This window comes from Micropterus salmoides, unplaced genomic scaffold, assembly GCF_014851395.1.
Source record: "Micropterus salmoides isolate LMB-PRFRI ecotype aquatic unplaced genomic scaffold, ASM1485139v1 Ms_hic_scaffold_22, whole genome shotgun sequence".
NCBI lineage: Eukaryota > Metazoa > Chordata > Actinopteri > Centrarchiformes > Centrarchidae > Micropterus > Micropterus salmoides.
This window is the reverse complement of record NW_024041373.1, coordinates 22,697,495-22,718,777: the sequence shown is the minus strand read 5'-3', so window position 1 is coordinate 22,718,777 and position 21,283 is coordinate 22,697,495. Positions and strand designations below refer to the sequence as shown.

Here is a 21,283-nt window from a genome sequence, read left to right as displayed (position 1 = left end):
CTAGCTGAAACCCAAACATTCCCTATCTTTTGCCTTATTTCTTCTGTCTTGCCTTTTCAGCTGCTGACGATGTCTCTCTCACAGAGCGACCGGAGAACCGGCATTTCTCTCGGTGCTCCGGTGGCGAGTGAATGATTAGCAGGGGGGCAAGGAGGGGGTTACGATGGGTTGTTGTCTTAAAAGTTACTGGCACACTGCTAATGAATAATTTTTCTGATTGCACATAGGCCTAGTTGGGGGACAATGAGCAATAGGCAGCGCACACAGAGAAGAGAGTGTGACACACACTTTGGTTTATTAAATCGCATCTTTTTTGCGGTTATATAATCGCACTTGACAACATTGCGACTACATTAATGTTGCAGCCCTAGTACAAATGCCACGGTATGTGTGTGTTTTTGCTGTCTCACCTGCCACCTCCCAGGAAGAGCAGACCCAGTGCCATGTGATGAGCCATGTGGAAGCCGTAGTTCATCTCGCCGCCAGTTCGTTTGTGGAAGAAGCGACAGAGCTGCAGGACCTTCAGGTTCCCGGTGCCGGCCATCACCATGGACATTGCCAGCAGAATCATTGACAGACTGGTCTGCAGGTTGTAGTAACCCATCTGCTGGAGGAATCAGCACACATGTTGACAGACAGAGAAAGAGACAGCAAAGGGGAAATATAAGAAATCATTATGGAAAGTAAACAAGGCAACATAGCACCATTCATGACTTTGACAATCTTGTAATTCAGATCCAAGTACAAGTTCACATATAAACTTATACAAACACTTACAACAGCAGCTGTACCAGCGAAAGACATAATCTTCATGAAGGTCTTTGCAAACTCGTAGAGGCAGTCGAAGGCATCGGAGTTGGCAGAGCCGGCGAAGCGTAAGCCTAATGCCAGACAGGCCCCGGCGGTAATGTAGTCTTGGGCTTGGCTGAGAGAAGCAAAAACATGACATGAGCAGTCAGTGGGACACTGTGGAGAACATCACTACCACAACTACAGAAGCTGGACTTAAAATTAAATGCCAGTTTTTGGTTTGAAAACTCACGCCATTGTCTCCATGTTAATGTCTTCTGAAGGGTTAAAAGCTCCCCTCATGATCTGAAAACCAAACAAATGTAGAAAACAATTTTATTGATACTTTCTATGGACAGTAATTACTGTATTGAAAACCATTGTTGTTTAGTGGAAAGATATTTCAAGTACAGGATGCTGTATATAAAAGAGGAAAAAAAAGCTCCAGACACTGATGCAGAAACATCAAATCATGTAGAATAAAATTATTTCTCCAGTGACAGTAATGACTGGGCTGAAGTAGAAAATTGAAGCTTTGAGCTTTGTAGAAATTGTTGAATAAATTCTGCAATTACATATTCTGTTTTGGAATAGTGTTCTGAATGTGCTCAAGCTCTGGTTACTGGCATTTATTAGCATTCGGCATATTAACCTGACAGAAAGAGAAGTTGATACATTTTTAACTAACTGCCACTGCACTGCACTAAATATCACACAATTGGGACACCATGTTTACAAAGTGGCAAAATATATCCAGCACAGCGGCTTCACCCATTTAGTTACTTCAGCAGATAGACATTTTGATTTTTAACCACTGCCTTTTCCTGTTAGCAGAGCAATGAAACACAACAAGCTTTACAGCTGACTATCTGGAGCTGTGGTTCACAGCCTTGCTCTTCTATGACAGTTGTTAAGGCGCCACTGAGGTATTTCCGCAATGCACTTTGTTCAGATAACCTGTCAAACAATATTCAGAGGATTTTCTGCTAATGAAATACGTGATGCTCTTTTCTTGGCTATTTCTGCTCATACTTACTAGTTACTACACATTTCTTCTTTGTTGTGCTAAAGGAAAGAGCTACTAGGAGTGTGGATAATAGAAAATTGGAAAAGCTTTGATGAGCTGGATATAGCTGTAGTAATTATTCTTACAACAATCACAAACATCAGCGTACCTTTTGAACCAAACCTCACAGCTGAGAATTCTTTACATGTCATGGTGACTTGTTGCCAAGTCTGCAGCATATAAATATGTCAGTTGAATGATGCTCTTGGTGTGTATTTTCTCACCTGGGGTATGTTACTCTTGACCCACTCAGTATTTGGGAGGATTTCATCCCACATGATAATACACCGAGCTAGCGTCTAAGAGGGTAGAAAGCAAGATGGAGAAGGTGAGAGGTGGGAGGGAGACAGGTATACCAGATTATGGAAAGGTGGGAAAAATTCTCACACACACACACACACGGTGTGTAACTAACCCTCAGCAGCAAAAACTCTGGCTTGATGAAATCCAGCAGGAACCAAGTGTCTGGAGGTTTCAGCCAATCAGCAATCGACCTAGTGGACAGAACCAGGAAGATATAAGGAGGTGTTAATACCCTGTTTCAACACCCTCTCAACCAATAGACATACGGCATCAGATGCACCTGGAATAAGACAGGAACGTCTTGACCAATAGCTGAAAGCTATAAGCTGGGACTCAGTAAGGGATGAGATTGGGAGGTTAGGACGTTCTGCTCGACATTCACATGAACAAGAAATGGGTGAAAAGTAAGAAGCGGCACACTTTGGCCATATTTATAGTTTGTGGCATAAACATTCTCTTGTGATAATTTGCATAAATTCGTATCTTGAAATAAAGTGGAAAGCTGTTGAGTGATACATCAAAACCCTTTTCTAATATCTTACATTATATGTATTATATAATATGTATTTAATAATACTCAATCCTTGAGTAGAAAAGGGAATAGTAGGAACATAAATCAGTAGATGCAGACATATGACAAACATACATGTACATGCCAATTATGAGTGAAACAGGATACAAATTAATAAACTAAAAAATAAAGCAAAATTCCCTTAAACAGGCGAGAAGTTAATTATTGAGCAGAATAGTTTTAGTTATTGCTATTATTTAGAAAAAGCAGTTGTGGCAGCAAGGGAATACCCTGAATAATGTCTTGCAAGGGATTCATAAAGGAGCACCACTGCACAAAGTGGAGGTAGTACCAGGTCAGCACTGGTCCAACTAGTCAGCACATGCAAAGTACAAGGCGTAATTGATATTTTACATCTATAAAAAGAGTTTCTTGTTTGGGTCTGTGCTTAATAAGATTGTCTTTTCTCACCTGTTGTTGGTCTTGAGGTAGATCATTGCGAGGGCCAGCGTGGCCCCTGGGCACGTCACATCTACATTTATAGTGTCACCCTCCTGGAACGGCGATTGGTAATGTTTGGAGAAAACAAAATATTTGGTTAGCTAGCTAAACAAGTTAGATAACTATTACTGTTTTGTTGTTAACAAATATAACTTCACCATTTGTGAAACTGAGGTTGTTTAAAGAGGTATGCACGCCACTACAATTGAGAGTATCTTTACCGTTATTTTCTAATAGAAATAGAAAATGATCGGTCCATCTACCTTGATTTGGTAGCTGGGGGACTTGTGTCTCTCCCTGCTGGCTCCGGCCTGAGCTCTGCGGTGGCCACCCACCATGTACTGATACAACTGCTCAGGGACATTCAGGTCTGTCATCCCAATCAGGTTACTGCCATGCTGCAAGGAAAGAGTGTGAAGGGAGGATAGGCAAGGGAAAGAGACAGGAGGACCATGAAAAGACAGAGAGAGAAGGAAGGGAGGAAGAATGGGGACATGAAATACGATGGGAAGAGAGAATTTGATGAGACGAGTGGGAAGAGGAAGTGGGGGAAACAGGACAGTGGAAAAATATCGGAGGTGTGGTGCAGTGGAGAGGAGAGAAGAAAAGTGCAGGTGTTTGGAGATGATGCGAGTCAGGAGAGATGGGACAGACACAGAGAAAGTAATTCAAGTGGACAGAAAAGCAGGAGATAATGAAGCATATTGCCATAGAAGAAGAAAGAAGAAGAATATCAGAAAAAAAATACAGAGATCACTGTAAACTTCTGTGAGAACATAAGTTCTTTCTCTTTCTCAGTGAGCATGAACACAAAAAAATCACTAATTGTATGGCAACTGACAACACCTTTACATTAGTTTTCTTTCACAGGAGCAAGCAGTTGACTTTAGTTTCTCATCCCTCAGATACCCTTAAATATACAGGGAGAAATCCAGAGGAAAACGGTACTGACAAAATATATTTTTATAATGCAAAAAAACCCCAAATATTTAAAGTTCAACTTCATGTGGCTTTCTCTGAACAACAGTTGTTTCCATCTGGATTTATTCTGACATGACAAACCAGGCCCACCTGGAACTTCCAAGATGTTAAAACAACATTAGGATGTTTCTGCAAATGGAGTCGACCAGCAGAGTGTTTTTTATGTGTGTGACTTACCCCGAGGCAGACCATGCCCAGGGCTAGTCCAGCAGCAAGTGAATATGACTCTCTGTCTGTACAGTACTCCATCTCTGGACCAGGAGGTCGACCTGAACGACACACACACAGAAGCCAAAAACAGAATTATACCCGATTATATATCTGACTTTTATTTTCTTAATTCATCTATTGATTGGTCTAAAAAAAAATAATAATAAAATGTGATATTTTTTGTTATACAGTATATTCCCACAGTCCACTGAGATGTGAGTTGAGAAACAAGAGATTTCCAAAATTATTCAGCACCTCTGACCAAATGTAAAGTTGATATGTGGTCCTTTTTAAGAGGTCATATTATGTTTTTTGGCTTTTTCCCTCTCCTTTATTGAGTTATATACCTTTTGTGCATGTAATAGGTTTGCAAAGTGAAAAAGCCCAAAAGTCCACCCCAAAGGGAGTTCCCATCTCCCACAGAAAACACTTTTCTGAACTGCCTGAAAACAGCTCGTTTGTAGTCCAGCATTTTCTTCCACTTTGCTGTGATGTCACAGCAAAATACGCGTCATAATGCTCACTTAGCAGCAAGTCAGGCACGCCCTTAAAACACAAGTGGAAAAACACACTGAGCTGCAGCACACAGTGATAAGACGTCTGCCCGCTGCCTCTCCTCTACCTTCCAAACACTAGCTACCCTACAGGAAGTCAATGGACATAAAGTTACTATGATGTAGAGACAGAGCTCAGTTATAACTTCATGGATGAAAGATACTTTTACATACATAATACTTTTACTTCTCTTGCTCCAGTCCATGTTGCGAAGCTGGTAAGATGAACATGTACAGCTGAACAATGAAGCAGTGTTTACCGGCTTTTCAGGGCCCACCCTACTCTGCTTCTGATTGGTTAGTAGTCCTTAACTAGGTACTGCGCATGTGCAACTCCCAACAAAGATCTTTTAGAAGTGTGATGCATCACTCCATAGCTAAAACGGAGCGTTTAACACACAGGGTGAAAAGAGGAGCTGCAGCAATATGCAGTATGACAAAAATATGGTGTTTTTTGAAAATGAAACCATGTAAACCTGTTCTGGTAAAACCCCTAAATTAAAATTATGAACCTGAAAATGAGCATAATATGACCACTTTAATCAAAACGTTTCAGTACGCCTGTCTGTCTTTTGCACACACAACCCCACACACACCTATCTCAGACAGCAACACTTCAGCATTGTGTCTATGTCCTGTTCCCTGGTACACCAGCCCAATGCCAATTACAGCAGCAACCTGCAGAACAGACAGAGAGAATTGAAAGCTTTTCGTTTAATTCATTTGTGTGCTTGTGTAAACAACTGCACATCTTAATCAGAGGTCTTACTAAACATAATCCACACAGACACACTAACAGCTGCAATTTCACAGTCCATAATTAATGTTTCCTCATTCCACTGATACATTCTCTTGTAGATATTGAAGTATGTATCGCTCACTCTTACCTGAACATTGTGTGGTACATCCAGCTCAGTGGAGGTGGGTGGGAGAAGGGCAGGGATGTGTATACTAAGCAGGCGGGTAATTGACATGTCCATGGTGCCCAGTTTTGCTGAAGACACGCCCAGAAGGAGCCCAATACTGGTCATTTCATGGCCCTGATGGAGCAACAGCGACAGAAAGTTGGTAGCTTTCACAACTGAAAGTAAATTTCATTAAACTGACCATTTTAATGACCAAAATTGCATCGGACCATGCAGTGTGATGTACTAAATATCCGCTGCAGCAGAAAAATTTGTTCCAGTATAATCAGCTCTAACTGTGACTGTGGAGTAGGAGGAGTCCGGTCAGCTTCCACAGCAGCTCACAGTGACTGACAGTTTTCATTAGACCCCTGTGGATCACTTGTGTGTGTGTGTGTTTAATATTCATAAAGGCAGACCACATTCCGCCTACATGTTGTAACACCAACACTCGGAAATACAAAATCTCAAGTTTTGAGTGTAAATTATAGAGCAAAAAGTTTTTTTGCTCTATATTCAAATTAAAAGGAACCACACGCTGCCAAACCACTGAACATCACTGTTTTTTTGACTAATATGCTGTTCATTAAATAAATCAACACAAGTTTCTTTTTTGGATGAACCATTCCTCTGATAATATAGCTGAATATCAATCACACAATTTAACAAACTGGTTGATGAATTAAAATGCCAAAGAACCAACTAAACAAACTTAGAATTTTTGATCTATAAACATAAAGCGGACAATTCATTACTAAAAGCTGAAAAATATATATCCATGAAAAGACAAAACAACAGTTAAATTTAATTTCTCTAGTGATTCACTGAAAATAGATTTTTTTTTAAATGACACTGTCTCTGTAAAAGACTTCAGCAACAAGGTGAATTCACCTTCTAGGATGCTCAAATGATGAGGGACACACACACACACACACACACACACTCTCTCTCTCTCTAACACAACCATACACATTTCTAATGAACTGATCCAAAGTATTTGTCAGTGTAATTTCTCTTTTACAGCGAGAATAGAAACCAACAGAAAACCACCAGCTACAAACAGACTTCACTGTCAACCGTGCTCATGGCTTTCATTCGGACTGAAGGCTGTCAGTTACACACACACTTGTGCAGTGTTTCCTGCTGTTTTATTTGGCCAAAAACATTCTTCTGTGCTTTAATTTTAATGGATAAATTTGGTGATTTTGATTGTATATAACTATAATACATAATTTAAACTAAACATAAAATAGTTATTAGTGGAATTAAAAAAAAACATTTGAGACTTCAACAGGCAGCATTTGGGAACCAAATTGCTTTGTGAGCTTGCAGTTTTCAGAAAAATTTCAGAAAGTGGACTTTCTCCAACTCTCAAGTACTTCAAAACCTGTATGAGAACATTCTCACGTCTCGTGTATAGATAAATGACTGATAAGGAACTCTCTCAGAATGTGAACAGCAGCTTCAATTCACATCCTGAATCAAAATGGGAACAGAAAATGAATCAACCTCAAACCCAGTGTGGATACTGCGTGGATTTGGTGCAATGGTTACTCGTAAACTTTAACCACATCTTTACACAGAATTTTTTTAATTAAGCAAAAGACTTAGCTTGCGGCATCCTGTTGTTTTTCTCACCTGAAAGTGGGAAGGACTCAACTTTGTTTCAAAGTTCTCAGAGGGGAGAGTTTCGCTTTGACTGGCTGCCTGGCCCTGATGCAAGTTTACATCTCATTTACAGTCATCTAGAGAAAAATGTGTGTGAAGGTGCGTGTGTGCACGCAAGTTAATGAGAGTGGAGTAGATGGGTGTACCTTTGTGTAAACTGGATTCAAGTTCGTATTTGTTTTCCTTTCTTGCAATCCTTTGTTAGCTGGTGTGTGTACTGGATGTGTGTGTTTGTTTGTACCGCAGTTAGTAATTTAGAGTCCTGTCTACTGTAAACAGAGCTTTAAGGTAGAAAGCATTCATGAAACCCAAAATATGTCTGCCATTTTACACATTCATTTTCCATGTCAAGGTGTGAAACAAATGCTGAGATAGTTTCAGCCCATGTACGCCCTTTTGAGCATGTGTGTGTACCTTGGTGAGGTAGTCATGTATGTTGAGCGTGGCCAGTTTGGTGAGGTGTCCATTGAGGCCCAGGGCCATAAGGAAGCCTGCGTACTCATTAGCCAGCTCAGGGCTCTTTGGCTTGTTGTAGGCTATCCAGGCTGAGTCCACCTTAACAAACAAAAAGAAAATTACATTTATTTCTACAAGAATAAGGAAGGTCATGAATGACCTAAAAATTTCATGTCAATGATTTTTATCTTGTACACAAGCGGAAATTTCAACATGGTGACGTCAGATAAGCATCACCAAAAACATGAGGGTTTATTATGAGGACTGTAAGTATACACAGCATATTTAATAGAAACCCAGCAGTGCAGACTGTAGAAACAAGTGAGTAAGTAGCTGCAGGTATGTAAAACTAAACAAGGCTTGATAAGGAGGCAGTGAAGCTTTTAGACTGACCTGTGAAGCAGGGGCTATTTTGAGTCCAGCAGCTACTCCGTTATGGAAGCTGGGCCAGCTGGTCATGTTGGGAGGAACATCAATGTTACCGCTGTTCAGATCTACCATAGTGTTCCTAGGAGGGGCGCGGCCTGGGGTAGAAACATTTAAATACATAGTCAAATCTAGAAATAATTACAGAACCACAAATATCCTAAGTTTAATCTACTGACACAAACATTAGTACACAGAATATATACATAAAGAATGCGTGGGTGGCTGTCCAGCTGTGCCACAGGGCAGCAAGAGTTTTCCCTTCCCAGTTTGTTAATGATTTTGTACAGTGCAATTTCCTCTAGAGCAGAGATTAAAACCTCACTGAACTTGAGACCAACAAAATACACTCTGCAATATTCCTATTAATTCCCAGATATAACTTAGGTGCACTGCCCAGAGGATTAATCAAATTTTATCAGTCCCCCTGAAACTTAAAAATCTATAGTATAATAATATTCCTTATATTTAATGAATTTGGCCAATGCAGAGGCAGGGGGAGAATGTGCATATTTCAACACTACCACATTACCTGTCAGGTTGAGTTTTGGGACAGGTAAAGGTTCCGTTGGTACAGGGTGATAGGAGAAGAGAGTGAAGAGGCCTCGGCCAACTGGAAGAGCCATGGTCCTCTGACACAACTGCAGGAGTCTGGAGAAGACAGCAGGGAAATAAAACTAAGGAGACGTTACAGACTGAGTCAGAAAAATATAACTGACCGAAGGTGTAGGCCACCCTTGATTACAGCAGGCACCCCAATGATTTCTCTATGTTAAACCCTAAAATAGCAACAAAGAGAAGACAGAGCTTGACACAAATAAAAGCTGTACACAAAGGCTGAACGATTTTGAAAAGATATCTATTGTGATTATTTTTGACTGATATTGCAATTGATGATATTGGATGGAATGATAATTTTTACATAATTATTCTCATTTTCATTGAAAAACATCTTTGATATAAGATTGTAGAATATAATGCGTAGGCCAGGACATCTCTGCAGCACAACAATATTTAATTTAAAAAATGGTATTTTGACCCACATTTAGCCCTTAACAACCTGCTGTAAGATTTTGATAAATTGTTCAGCCCTAATGTACATAGTGAAAAAAGTATAATATGTTCCAAAGCTAAGGCAAACAAGACACACACATATACATTATACTCACTTGTTCTCTTTCTCCTCTATGTACTCATGGTCCGAAACCTCAGGTAACTGGACAACACTGACCCGGACGGGCCTTGAGCTCTGCAGGAGCCTCCTCACCTCCTGCACCCTCAGATCCTGACTCCAGATCAGCCCTGTGACCTGAAGAGGAGAACACATTTTCATTTAGGAGGTCTCTATTAGTAACACGGACAAAACAACAATGCAAGAGATAATGTTTATTGCATGTGTTACCTCTTGTGTAATGTCTGACATCCCATCTTCCTCCTCATCTGCTTCTGTGGTCGCAGGAGGTTCCAAGGAAAGACCTGAACCTACAGACTACACACACACAAACAAGTAATTCACATATAGCCACAACGGACAGTCTTCAGATAGTGATGTTCTATCTCAACAACCTTACTTGCTTTAAGATTATTCCAAAGACCAAAGTCCATTCATTTGGTGGGGTACTTTGAACATGCCCTGTGACTATTGAAGTTACTGAGTAAAAATTTCTGTAGCAACATTTAAAAACACAGTTTGAAGGCAATGTTATGCAAAAAAATGCAAGTGATGATGAAAATCTTCAAGTAATTTTGAACTCTTTCAAATATTGCAAGGATTTGTGGAATTTGCATAAACTGTCCTCACAGATTTTGAGGTCAGTAAAATATGATAACAGATTCAGAGTTTCAGAGACCGTGGAGATGAAACGGTGTGCACGCTGGTCCTACTCTGGGTGTTACTTATTTCACACTCACAGCTTTGCTCTTGGCCAGGGTCATCTTGTGGGCTTGTTTGGTAAGATCCTGTCGCCCAATCAGCAGACAGACCTCCTCAGACCAATCAGAACATGGCTGCTCGCGGCAGCGGTAGATGGCTTCTCTGATGGGCAAAGCCACGCCAAAGGGGACTGACTCCAGGTCCTTCAGGGTGAAACCTAAACCAGTGAACATAGAGGAATGAGTGTTTCATAACAACTAAAAAAATAAGCCTACTTTCATGGCTGTTGAATGCGCCATAGCAGCAAGAAAAGCCAGTCCCATTTCAAAAACTTCTCCAAATGAAGGAATAAATGCAGCCGTGCATGTGTGTTTTTATTACTGGGCTAAACTCCACTTTTTGTTGTTATGTATGGCTATGTGTTACAATTCAGTACATGCAAATCACTCTGATATAAATTCAAATGTTTTACTATGTACCTACTAAATGATAAAAACATATTAACAAAATCACCAAGTTCAATAACACACCCTAGACATGTGGTCTGGCTGTGAGGGGAGCAGTTTACAGACTGTGTCAATTGACAGGTGTGAATGTGTAAATTTGTGTTAACATGAACCAGTGCTGTGCTAAATAAATAAAATAAAGGACATGGTTTCAGCGCCCCTTCCTCTGTGCAGATAAAAACTGAAAAAAAGACCTACTTACCTTCTGAGGTCAGCCAGACTACCAGCTGCTCAGCCAGACTCTCACTGGAAAACTTGACCTTCACACTGCTCTGTCTAGAACAAATTCACATAAATATAAGTTAGTATCATTGAAATGAAATTGAAAAATATTGCTCAACATTTTAAACCTTTACTTTAAATGCGTAAGTAATATGTTTTTGTAAAATTTAAAAAGGTCCCCTGTGGCGTTTTTGACCTCTAGTAACACTACGGAGCAGTTTTTTGTAAGTGGGTCCCAATTTTGTTCACATATTCACATGTACACAATCCTGCCAGTGGTTTCACACTACTCCACATTGAAGTGCTGATAATGCACCAAGAAACACAGTAATGCGCCAGAAAAATAATGAATAATAGGAGGATGAATAAGAAGACTGCTAGCTTGCAAACAAGGGTCTAAACAACACAGGTGACAAAAAATAAAAATGAACAAAAAATCAGATCAATCTGAAGAGGAACTAAATGCAAATGAAAACGCCACAGAGCACCTTTAATATTTGGGTTATTTAATGTTTGCACGCTTTTTAAAAATATAATTGTGTATTTTGTACAATATACAGAAGCAAATAAACTTCATGATTTTCAGCGATAAAACGTGTTGTCCTACTTAAATCCTCATAAAGCTCTTCCTCTCATTGCTGTGAGCTGAATTACCTTCTGTAGTGCAGTTCACTGGCACAGAACTTCTGGCCTGAAAAAGAGAGAGAGATGAGAGAAGGTGACAAGGGAAACAGATTGATTAATTTTTTTACCCCTATTTGTGAGATGTGAAATCACACTCATTGCATTTTCACAACTCTTAAAGTAAACAACTCTCGACTGTATTAAAATATTTTCAAACCTACACCGATAGGTTGCTAAAATGTGTCACTAAAAAGAATGGGCACTTAAATTGCAGGTTAAATGAAGGTGACATTTTGTTCCTGTTGAGCGGAGGACTGCATTTATGTGGGATGCTATCTGCTGTTGTTTGGTTTGGTTTTGTCACTGAAAAATGTCAACATAGCGCTGGAGGGGGAAAAAAATGGATTCTCTCACACCGCCCACAAAGTCAATGACAAATTCTGTGTCAGTGGAAAAAAAGGCTTATCATATACCTGCAGAGACTGCTTTCACCTCAGCCCTGTATTGGGTTTTTGTCATGACACGCAAACCTGCGTCACCGCAAACTGCCTTTCTCTCTGTGTTACTGGGCCCTGAAGCAGGAAACTATAGTACTTGCAGGTAATAAGGGCAGATTGTCAATACATGTTCACATGCGCACACACATCCACAAACACAGTCAACGGGTTCAGTCAGAAACACACAGTCCCAGGATGCAATCAAAAATGATCTTTAACGCTAGTCACAGAAACCACACCTGCAGAGAGCTTGGCCAGGTACTTTGATACATCTGTCGAAGTAGCATTTTCATCTCCAGTGATGTAGAGAGCGTAACTCTGGGGAAAGAAATAAGAGAGAAAAAGATAAACATTAGAAATCAAAAACAGATTTGATTTTTTGTACATGCTCAAAAGCTTGACTCCATAACATAAGATTTAAATCCATATGATTTATATCTATATGTCATCACCGTGTGAACATAGATGACATGATGTAATCAACAATGAAGTTTAAAAGGATGAAATGCAGGTTGAACACTTGTTCAAAGCACTTAACAAAACTACAAACTATAGCCTCAAAATGGGTCTAAATGAGTGTCTGTGACAGTCAGTAAAACCTGTGTGAGCTTCACCATATTTGTGAAGTAAGATTTTTTGTTTGTCCACACCATATGTGATCTGAGGGTCATTTTTTAGTCTAATTATCAGGCTGTTAGAAAAACTGCAGATCCAAGAGAACCTAACTGAACAGATTCGTCACCATTTCCTCTTAAAAATAAATTTAAGACGGGAGATGCTACATTTAACTGTAGAGAACTTTTAATGCCTTCAGTTTAACTAATATATATATATACACACACACACACACACACACACACACACACACCTGTCTATCTCTTTGTCTGTGTCTCTAATCTGTCTCTCTGTTTTATAGTAGTCATCACCTCCGTCATCCTCTAGAGAAACAATGGCAGACTTGAATAACCACCACATACACGTACACATTTCCAGCCATACCATGATGTAATTGCTCTTAATTTTCAGAAAGAACATAAAAGAGTGCTGTGCAAATAGATTATCTGACTGCGTCTCAATCAAAGATGAACTCTCTACACCCACTGTCTCTCTCTCACACATGCGTGCGCACACACAATCACAGAGCCAGGGATCAGGTGGAAAAGCAAATTTACGAAGACCGACAGAACCTCAAAATGAAATACAAAACACAATGTTCATTACCAAGACCCTCTCGTAAAAATGTACTTCATTTTTCAAATACAACGGTCGTTCCTCACTCCCTGTGACGTGTAACAAAATATAGAAGTATACTGGTTGTGTGAGGTCCCAGTTTAAGGATCTTTGTGTGATTTGGGTGAAGTGGAAATAAGTGTGTTCCCACTTCTTTCTACACGTCATTTCTGAACAAAAAATATGGTGAAAATAAAGCTTTGGTCGTACCAGAACCAGCAGCCTGCTCCTCTGACAGATGCCAGGCAAGTAGGGGAAAGGTGGGATCTCCTCCCCTCTCAGACAGCTACTGAGCCAGCTGAGCACACAGGGAGGCTTTGCCCTCAGGAAGGACGGATGCTGCATCTGACCTAACAGGGCTGAGGAGGGACAGAAAGATGGACGGGTAAGGGAACAGAGAAGAAGAGGAGAGAATAATCAAGAGAGGGATGGAGGTAGGAAAGATAGAGAACCAGAGAGGCAAGGAAAGAAGGAACGAAGGAGTTTATATAAAAAAATGTTAATAGTACAAAAAGACAATAGCACTGCAATAAATAGATCCTTTGTAAAGCTCATGATGTTCAGAGACAATGAAAGGTGTTGATTTAACTTGCTGGCCATTTATGAGGCCTTCATTTCCAGAAGTATTAAGTAAATACCCTCTTAAGAGGCAGTCAGACATGTCTAACGTGTGCATTTACTTCAGAATTATTTCCTATTTCACATCATGTTTGTCATTTTATCTCTCTCCAGCATACCATAATTACAAAATCAGCAACCCAAGTTGAATACGAATTAGATACAGAGATGGATAAAATAATAGAAACACATTACATTCCAACAGCTCTTAAGGTATCCATTCAGTGAAGCACATTATTTATGTTGTTTTGGTGTCCTAAAAACTGCATTTAACAAAGATAAACAGCGGTTACAAGTGAAACTTCACCAGAAAGGACTAAAAGGAGCTGAACAATCTTGTTGTGAGTGAAAAGTGTCTTTCTTATTATTCTGTCTATACTCTGTCTAAAACCCAGACATACACAGGAACCCTGTGGATTGTAGAGCTGGCCATTATTAGCAGAGGACCATCATGCCCTTGCCTGTTTCCTGACTTGATACCATTATCAGACTATTGAAAGGTCCTTACACTGGTCTATGAGGCAGCTCTCATTGAAGCCGCTAATTAATGAAGGATAGTCCCTCCAGTACAGATCCACATACTCTTCCAAGTGGAGGTCTCTGCAAACAAAAAAAAACATTTAAAATATATATTAATATGCCTGTATAGCAATAGCTCCATATACATGAACTGTATATACTTCACAGCTCACAGGTTGGCTTTTTTATTGTTTTAACTCCACCATAATGAAGAAAAGGAACATTTCCACTCACAGTGACAGAGTTTCACTGGGTTAGTAAGTCTGCCTCGTAACAGGTATTTTAGTGCCTATCTCGGCACAGCTGGACACTAAATTAGTGCAGAATTAATCAAATCTAAAAATGGTTTGACATTTTTTTCAAAGAGCATCTGTGGTATTTAGCTTGTATTTGAGCAGTAATTAAATACATACTCTGTCAGTAACAACCGTGAGTCATACCATACGATTCTGCTTAACATCAAATATTCAATAGTTTTTAATCCAATTCAGACTGCGTGCGTGCGTGCGTGCGTGCGTGCGTGCGTGCGTGCGTGCGTGCGTGCGTGCGTGCGTGCGTGCGTGCGTGCGTGCCACACTGGGGAAAAGTTCATAAGCTTACAGCCTGCTCAATTCCTATTTTTATTCTATGCTTTTATACTTTTGTACAGCCTCCTTACCTTGTGATTGTTTTTGATTTTTTTCTATTTATTTAATTTCACTTATTACTGTATTTATTACTAATCCCACATAGATTTTTAAGCTTGTAGCCTGGCTTTTGTGATTATTGTATTGACTTTAGTGTAATAAATAACTACTTATTAAACACAATCGACAGACATTGCCGTGATAATAAATTATATTGTAACTAACTTTTCCAGTCCAGGGAAAAACAAAATAGTCTAATTCTGTCAGGAAATGCATTTTTGTTACAGTTTTTATCTAAACTTTTTATCTAATACTTAATACTGTATCCAAATCTGATATTGAAGGTAATGTAACACCTAAAAACTATACACTGTACCTTGTGGGAACATAAATTGAACCTAAATCAATATATTTGATAGGGGTGTGAGAGGTGAGGATCTAAACACTGTTGAGGAATCCAGTCCTCTCAGGATGGAGCAGTGTTTACTGCTGTCTGGGAGATATGTCTGGCTTTTGCCCCCCACTTTCCTGTGTGTAGATATTTCCTGCACCAGAAATTAATATTAGTAAATATCAAAGAGATGGGGCATGCTCCACTGAGGCTGCAAACTGAAGCCTTGACACAGGTTGATCAAATTCCTGCATATTTACATGAGAATATGATTTTCTCTGCATATTCCTTTATATTCCACTTGTTTGTTATGAAACCTGTTACATGTAATTTATTCTAAAGAAAATTAGAAACTTATAAAATGGTCTCATAGGATGTGTTAAGAGGATTGAAAGCATTTTCTAGTCAGATAAATATTTTGTTTTTTTTTAAATATGCTAACTCCAAAGTAAATGCCAAATAAAACAAAAGGATCATCATTTTAGCCTTATGAAGCAGTAAGAGTGTAAACATTTGCACCATACTTCACAACAGCCCACATACTAACATACACAGGCCAATTACTCTGAAGGGTGCTTCACTCTCCCACTCCAGCTATTCTATCACCAATCAGTGGTCACTTGACAACACGTTGAAGTTTATTTCACAGTACACCTCACTAAAGAGCCTTGATTACACACACACACTTAAAACAATTACGTGTTTGCCTTTTCTTCTCATGGTGAGAGTTAAGCATAGTTTACTAAGTAAAAAGCAGATCAGGTTTTGTTTGTAGCGATAAATGGCACCAGTCTCTTCTTTGTTTTGTAACCTTTATGAATTAAAGCAACAGTTCTTGCTTTTTCTGGTGTTTCACGTTCATTCACTTCTATGTGAGCATTGCTTTACTCCTCATATCAATTTATAAATATACAATACAAACAGTCTGCTCAACTGGCAAGCAGCTTGCATTTACTTTCCTTGTAGCAGCAAACAAACATAAAACACACACAAGTAGTGGTTACCTGGCCAGCTGTTGCAGCAGACAGACCAGTGATGTGGCTCTTGCTCTTTGCAGCTCGTCCAGCTGCAGCTCCTGATAGAGCAGATGGAGAACGTAGAAAAGAGCAGGAATGTGAGGGAAGAGAGGAGCTGAACTGTCCAACTTCAGAGATGGACTGGAGGGAGAGGACGCCTAGGACAAAGGAAGAAGGACAAAGGAAGAGCTGAAGAAGTCCTTTGGATGAGGGACGAAACGTCTTCCAGTATCTTCAACCAAGTCCAGTTGCCCCTTGATTTTAACCTTCGTTGGACAAGTTCAAATAGTAATTTGCAAGGCAAAAAATGGTGTGTATACAAGTAAGAGGTGTAACAAGGGAGATATTGTCATTGTACAATTTAGCAGTACATATTTACTTAATTGACACAACCAAATCAAGGAGACTACAAGACAACCATTATCCATAATGGGTCACTATTGCAGCATTTATACACTTAGTTGGCAGTTCATTAGGTACACCTAGCTAAAACAAAAGCAGTCTTATACAACAGTCCTACTGTAAAGCCTACTTTCATGAAGATTATAATGTTTGTATCCAGCAAGATGCATCTGAATATATACAACATGAAGTCTTATTCAAACAAACCCAAATATGCAAAACAAACTAAATCAAACAACATGTAATCAATCTACACAGAGGGAGTAACTTACAGAGGACATGCCCTCAGTTTCTGTGATGAGAGTGTTGTTGGAGCCACTGGAGTCCACTGGACTGCAGACAGGCTGGGAATTCATGTGACGGTGGTAATGAGACCCCAATAAGTAGTCCCAGTCCTACAGAGAGCGAAGATAAAAGCCAGTAAAAGGTGGGTTTCTATGGTCACTCAATGTTATTGGGTATAGGGCATTTAACCACAGATAAATAAAAATAAAGTTTAAGTTTTATGTACAGCAGAATTATCTCCACGGCATATTACTGCATTTTCTTACAGATTAACAGGCAGCATGAGTTTGAAACAAAATATTTCTATATAATATTTATTTGGAACATTCAGAATGCTGCATTGTTTTTTATAGAATGGAAAAATAATATACACTGCAATTAATCATATATATGTATTATACTGTGTTTGTGTTGATTTTGTGTATTCATTGTGGCTGCAAAACCATCAACACGTGTGCAGCATAAAGTTAAATGGTGAACTATCTTGAGGACACAGAGCTCATAGGCCAACCTATGCCTGCAGCTGATTGACATTTGACAGTTACATTTTGCTCTGATTAGAACCCACACAAACACAGATTACTTAACAACCCTCCACCTTTAATCTGGAGGGGGTTTTTGTGTGTCTGTGCGTATTTAGAACTGTAGGACATGATAATTATGTCACATTTATTCCTGACACACAATGAAACAGTGGATTAAAAGAGTTTGTCTAGAGTGTTGCACTTTCCCTTTGTCCAAAACTGTTAAGGCAGTGGTTTTTCAACATTTCTTCAATTCTTTCCTGGTCTGGAAATAAGACTACTTTTCCAAAAACTTTACATTTCAAGGTGGTTATCTCAATTTAAGGTTTTTATCTTGTTTTGACAGTCTCTCTTATAATGAAGCATTACCTTTTTAATGTGTTTGCTCCAAATTAAATTATATACAGCCAGATCTATACGTTATTTTTAACCAGATGTCAAAGATGACAATGTGCTAACTGTGTCACAAACATCACACACCTCGTCAGAGCCTCCATCAGAGGGACGAGCCTTTTTGGCAGCAATCACTGGAGAGAGAGGCACTTCAAAATGCAGCTGGGGAAAGAGGGGGAGGACAGAGAGAAAGGTCAAGACACAAGAATTAGTGATCAAAGTTAAAACTAGAAGGGCACTTGGGGAAAGTGCAGACATCCGGCAAGGCCAACAGTCCAGTCTTCTATGATAGCAAATCACAACCACTATATATGTCTGGATATATTTCCTAAACTATTAGATTGATGATGAGTCCTTGGGCCATACGACGCCCACAAGATTTTGCAGATTTAGTATAGAAATAACTTCTACAGCTGACTCACGTTTCTTGTCCAGGTCAGGCGCTCAGTGTTGTAGCCCATTAGTGTCAAGAAACAGGTGACGAACAGGCTCCACTCTGCATGTGCACTGGGACCACCGGGGGCGTTGTAGATGTTGTACCACTTCACCAAAACCTGCAAAATAACATGTAGCCATCTTGAAATAAAATGTAAACCGTGTTTCTCCAAACTATTTTATTTCAGTAAGGGAATATATCAGTTTAGATTAAATGTCATTTTAAATAAAACAATAACAAATTAATCTGTCAACAAAATAATGATACGGGCTTGGTATGATGGTTAAAATAAAACAGAACACTGGTTCTCTGAGTCTCTCTGAACACTCTAGACTAGTAAATAAATGGCATGGTGTTATTGACCAATATATAATACCGTGCCAGCATAGGTTTGTCCACAGGTGTCTAAAGAAGTACCCATGTAGCCTGATGTAGTGTTTTTGCAGTGCTTTTACAGAATTAACCACCAATTCCACAAACCTTCATGGCAGATTCCTTGGGCAGGATGAAACGAATCGCCTGAAGGCATTTCCTCACTGAAATAAATCAGAGGAGAAAAGATGACAATAGAAAAACACAAGATGTCATTTTAAGATTTATGAAGGTTCAAGGGACGTAGACATTTGACAAAACAAGATGAGAAGAGTTAAATTACATATTAAATGTGAAAAAAAAAATCTTTAAAAAATTTGTTAAACAAAGTCCCAAGTTACGAATTCTTATTTTAAAAAAGCAACATAATGGGATACCCTGGTGGCCTGGGAGTTAAAGATGCTGACCATTAACCCCCACATCCCAGTTTTAGTCCTACCAGGGACCTTTGTTGCATATCATTCCCCGTCTATCTCTCCCCTCATTTCCGGTTTCTTTACACTGTTGACTTTCTAATAAAAAGGCATAAAATGTCCCCACAAAATATGGATAGAAAAAATAATAACCATAATGGTAATATTGTGCTTATCATTTCATAACAGCTGATTCACAGTGCTTCTCCTTGTTCCTGTGAAAACTGGCTCCGGTAACCCAGAATTTGTTGCACGTGCGCTTGTATGTATGAAACAAAGATGCCTTCTCCAAACCTCATGAACAATACCACAAAACTCTCATGGCTTCTACTGCAGTCCAGTCCAAAGAAATGTTGTTTTAGTGTAATATAGCTGGATTCATTTTAAGCTGCAATTTAAAATTTTAAAATCACAAGAAAACATTGTAACCTCACCCAGTTCCAAGCTGGACTTTATCCCCTGGATCTCATACGTGAAATTATTAATTACAGAGTTATGCTTTAAGGATGTCTTGGGGCCACATGAGATTTCAGGACCTATTCTAGACCAGAACCCAGAGGTTAAATCTCTGGACCAGCTGAGTAAACTGGTAATGTCAAGTAATTTCCTACCAACGGATGCTAGACCAGAACATTGAGAGAAGAGTGCAGCACTCACTCAACGTTTGTGTTTCCTCTATCTGCCTTGGATGAATAGAACTTTAAATTAATTAATTTTAAAATAATAATTTTTTTCTGATGATTCTCATCCTGTCCTAATTGATGGCTTCTTCTCCTTAAATTCAGAAAACAAAAGAGGAAATTAGAAAAGAACCACCACAACAACAGTAATTAGTGTTACAGTGTCTCCTAACAACTCTGACCAATCAGATTCCTAATCAACATCACCAGGCTATCTTAATTGGACATCCAGAGAGGAAAAGGTCAGGGTAGAGGTAGTTAAATGCCATTTCATTAGCGGGAGAAAGCCTCGTCTGTAGGTTCGATTACTAAATTACAGGGGGGAACACATGGCAAAGACACAAAGGTAGACACACACAAGGCAGACAGAGTCACTCACTCACACCCACACACACCCACACACACACACACCCCTTAGTGTTGCTGAAGGCTTTCAAGAAAAAAAAAGTTAAGAAGGTTGAACGTTCATGGTCAGAGCAAATGCTGAGATCTGTATAAACCCAGGGACCCATTAGTGGTAAACAACACAAAAGAACAGACATGTTTACCACAGATAATTAATTAAAAATAATAAAAAATTAATTAACAGCTTGAAAAAATATTGTAAACTGTTTTTTTTCCTATGCACCTGATTTTTCTGTCAGAGCTGTATGTAGTGTATATGTAGCGGCTTAATCATTATCAGTGGGAGGCTGCGCGTGCGTGTGTCTTGTAATGGCATCCTCAGTACATCAAAATTATACGTCACTGTGTAACAACGTAGGGCAGTTCTCAAACCTAATTTCCAAGACCTAACTGCTCTGACTCAGCCATCTCTGTGTCTGTGTCTGTGTGTGTGTGTGTGTGTGTGTGTGTGTGTCTGTGTGTCTGTGTGTGTCTGTGTGTGTGTGTCTGTGTGTGTGTCTGTGTGTGTCTGTGTCTGTGTGTGTGTGGGTGTGTGTGTGTGTGTGTCTGTGTGTGTGTGTGTGTGTGTGTGTGTGTGTGTGTGTGTGTCTGTGTGTCTGTGTGTGTGTGTGTGTGTGTGTGTGTGTCTCACCGAGCTCTGAGGTAGCAATCTCTGGGATGGAGATCCTCAGCATTGTGCCACTGCTTAGTTCCTAAAAAGAGAGAGATTGTTATTTTACATTTTTCATCAGTGCAATACTACGGTGGCCCAGAGGTCTCAGGCCAAATACAAACGCCACAACACGAATGCAAAAGTCACAACGGAAGTTGACAACAAGAGACGTTTAGTAATAGCTGATTATTTTCCGCTGCACACAACTACACGGTAGTGTATCAGTCAG

The 21,283-nt window shown here is 39.5% G+C and overlaps 1 protein-coding gene across 3 annotated transcripts in view; it reads right to left on the bottom strand.

Annotated features, from left to right (window-relative positions):
* The window catches only part of anapc1 (anaphase promoting complex subunit 1), a 58,259-nt gene that overhangs the window by 19,653 nt on the left and 17,323 nt on the right, over window positions 1-21,283 (bottom strand). For 2 of the 3 annotated variants that reach the window (XM_038736769.1, XM_038736770.1), the window contains 27 exons: window positions 21,034-21,094; window positions 19,013-19,068; window positions 18,519-18,650; window positions 18,184-18,258; window positions 17,167-17,289; window positions 16,481-16,650; window positions 14,449-14,540; window positions 13,533-13,681; window positions 12,332-12,410; window positions 11,626-11,662; window positions 10,952-11,025; window positions 10,282-10,460; window positions 9,773-9,859; window positions 9,540-9,679; window positions 8,903-9,021; window positions 8,338-8,468; window positions 7,903-8,043; window positions 5,803-5,955; window positions 5,512-5,593; window positions 4,329-4,420; window positions 3,434-3,568; window positions 3,141-3,223; window positions 2,271-2,349; window positions 2,080-2,154; window positions 1,043-1,095; window positions 778-925; window positions 411-607 (listed from right to left, as the gene is read on the bottom strand). In XM_038736769.1, the coding sequence (XP_038592697.1) occupies window positions 411-607; window positions 778-925; window positions 1,043-1,095; window positions 2,080-2,154; window positions 2,271-2,349; window positions 3,141-3,223; window positions 3,434-3,568; window positions 4,329-4,420; window positions 5,512-5,593; window positions 5,803-5,955; window positions 7,903-8,043; window positions 8,338-8,468; window positions 8,903-9,021; window positions 9,540-9,679; window positions 9,773-9,859; window positions 10,282-10,460; window positions 10,952-11,025; window positions 11,626-11,662; window positions 12,332-12,410; window positions 13,533-13,681; window positions 14,449-14,540; window positions 16,481-16,650; window positions 17,167-17,289; window positions 18,184-18,258; window positions 18,519-18,650; window positions 19,013-19,068; window positions 21,034-21,094 (2,942 nt within the window). The remainder of the gene's footprint in view (window positions 1-410; window positions 608-777; window positions 926-1,042; window positions 1,096-2,079; window positions 2,155-2,270; window positions 2,350-3,140; window positions 3,224-3,433; window positions 3,569-4,328; window positions 4,421-5,511; window positions 5,594-5,802; window positions 5,956-7,902; window positions 8,044-8,337; window positions 8,469-8,902; window positions 9,022-9,539; window positions 9,680-9,772; window positions 9,860-10,281; window positions 10,461-10,951; window positions 11,026-11,625; window positions 11,663-12,331; window positions 12,411-13,532; window positions 13,682-14,448; window positions 14,541-16,480; window positions 16,651-17,166; window positions 17,290-18,183; window positions 18,259-18,518; window positions 18,651-19,012; window positions 19,069-21,033; window positions 21,095-21,283) is intronic. The other variant, XM_038736771.1, reaches the window with a different exon arrangement.